General features: G+C 37.2%; 1 protein-coding gene across 4 annotated transcripts in view; it reads left to right on the forward strand.

Moving 5' to 3' along the window:
* fancb (FA complementation group B) overlaps positions 1–2366 on the forward strand; it is a 19251-nt gene that overhangs the window by 13819 nt on the left and 3066 nt on the right. For all 4 annotated transcript variants that reach the window (XM_016489757.1, XM_016489761.1, XM_016489758.1 and 1 more), the window contains 2 exons: positions 299–684; positions 2002–2230. In XM_016489757.1, the coding sequence (XP_016345243.1) occupies positions 299–684; positions 2002–2230 (615 nt within the window). The remainder of the gene's footprint in view (positions 1–298; positions 685–2001; positions 2231–2366) is intronic.

Below are 2366 nucleotides of genomic sequence, written 5' to 3' on the forward strand. Positions count from 1 at the left end.
ATTTCCTACCATAAATATATCAAAACTTAATTTTTGATTAGTAATATGCATTGCTAAGAACTTCATTTGGACAAGATTTTTTTGCACCCTCAGATTCCAGATTTTCAAACGACCAAATATTTTCCTGTCCTAACAAACCATACATCAATGGAAAGCTTATTTATTCAGCATTCAGATGATGCATAAATCTCAATTTCGAAAAATTGACCCTTATGACTGGTTTTGTGGTCCAGGGTCACATTTCAGATCAAATGCATTAATATCAAGACATCATAATTATTTTCTGATTGTTTTGTAGGTCTGTAATGAATATTAGTGCTTCGATTGTGTTGGATTCTCATCAAACCGGCACGGCTCCTGTTCTGAACACTAAGACTGTGATCCTGCCGTATCCGGTGGCTCACGGCCCGTCGCCGGTGAAGATCAGACGCTCCGATTGTTCTGCTGACAGCGACGGATCAAGACTCGCCCTAGTCGCTGTGACTGACGCAGCTCCTTTATTAACCTCGGGCTGCGTCAGATGTCCCATCATGCTCCATTACAGCTCCAAAGAATCACCCGGATCTGCTGCGGGAGAATGTGCTCGGGTTTCTCAACACTGCGGGCAGATCTCGCTGGGTCTAGAAGATATTTCCATGGGAAAGTTGCATCCACGACTGTTACAGGAGCACAGACTCAACACAGGTGAGAAAACGGCCTTATGAGTAGTATTTTACAGTAAGGATGCACCGATATAGCGGCCGATAATTACTGATTGCTTAAAAACAGCCGGTGGTCAGAGCTGATTTTATCCTGTAACTCACGTGTGAAGTAAACATCTTTTGTGTGGAATTTAGGGCTGTCGAAGTTAACGAGATAACACAAGCTCATTTTTACTCTCATAACGTATTCAGGTTAGTTTTGACCTGCAAGAGATAAAAGTTTCTAAAAAAATGCATAGTTTTTAGTAAGTGAATGAAACTTTGCAAATGCTTTAAACCCCCAAAAGACACTTTCTTTTTTCTTTTTTTTTTTGAGAGATATATCCATTTTGTGTTCGGGGCATTTTTGTCCCGAGTATGTATGGGCTGTCATTAGATGGTAAAAATAAAATCTATGAAGTTATATTAGTGTCAAAAAACTTGTATAAAATATTTAGCCTTTTACCAATATCTTGCACGCGCTTTTGAGACTGGATTTTGTTGCTAAACATGAATATATGCACCTATTGATGAACCACTGCAGCATGCAGCATTTCCATCTGAAAGTAGAAGTTTATACAAGTAAAATGAATTTATTTAGTTCCAATTTTTTCTAAATAATATTTGTTTTGTTAGAAATAAATATGTAGGTTTCATAAATTTGCACTGTTTTTGAGCAATCATAAGTTATGAATTCAAAGGAATTTAATTGTTACATTCATTCCAATGGAATTAATATGGGTAATTCTCAGATTTTATTTTCTTATAAATTTAATAAAATAATAAATTTCTCATCAATAATGAATAAAACATACTTTTTTGTATCATAGTTTTTTTTTGTTTTTTTGGTGTGGTTCATGTGTAATTTGAAATTTCATAAAAAAAAAATTGAAAAATCAGGAAAGTTATCTAGTGTTCACAGTTGGTTAGTTAGCCATTAAAACACTAGCTTACACTAGGAGCTTATTTACTTTTAATTTTATATGTATGTTTGAATAAATCATGAAGACAAGTTTTTATGAAAAATGTGCAATTGAGTTGTGTGCAAACATTTCAGTTTTTATCTGAGTGTGATTATTATATTTAAAAATAAATAGCGGTTAAATATAGTAGTTTGGGCTCTGTTGTTAATTTTAACCTCTAATATTATAGTAATGTACCAAATGAGTGTTCCTGTACAGTTTACAGCATTACTTGGGAGATATTTTTTTCCTTGTGATTCTGAAAACCAAACTATCGGTTTCAGTATCGGTATTGTTATCGGTATCGGCATCTGCAGTTTCTATTCACAGAGGTGTTCTCTGATGGTTTGTGTGTTCAGACGAGGCCAGAGACGATCTCCTCAGCCTGCTGGCGCTGTTGGATGTATGGTTTTTCCGGCTGGAGTGTCCGGGTCACACGCTAGCGGATGTGCAGGGCTGGTTGCAGGAGTCGCTGCGGTTCGAGAGGCTGGAGATCGACCCACGCTTCACCGCAGACCCGTCGAGCGTCAGGCTCTTTCGCTGGGAGCAGAACTCACCGTTTCAGGGCGTCTTGAGCATCTACTGCAGGTGAAAACATGGACTATCAGTTTGTTTCAGTCATGTGACTTTCTGCTCATCTGCTCACTATATGGACAAAAGTATTAGGACACATCCTTATAATGAACAGGTTTGACCACTTCAGTGTCAGTAATATATATATATA

This window comes from Sinocyclocheilus anshuiensis, unplaced genomic scaffold (assembly GCF_001515605.1).
Source record: "Sinocyclocheilus anshuiensis isolate Anshui unplaced genomic scaffold, SAMN03320099.WGS_v1.1 scaffold394, whole genome shotgun sequence".
Lineage (NCBI taxonomy): Eukaryota > Metazoa > Chordata > Actinopteri > Cypriniformes > Cyprinidae > Sinocyclocheilus > Sinocyclocheilus anshuiensis.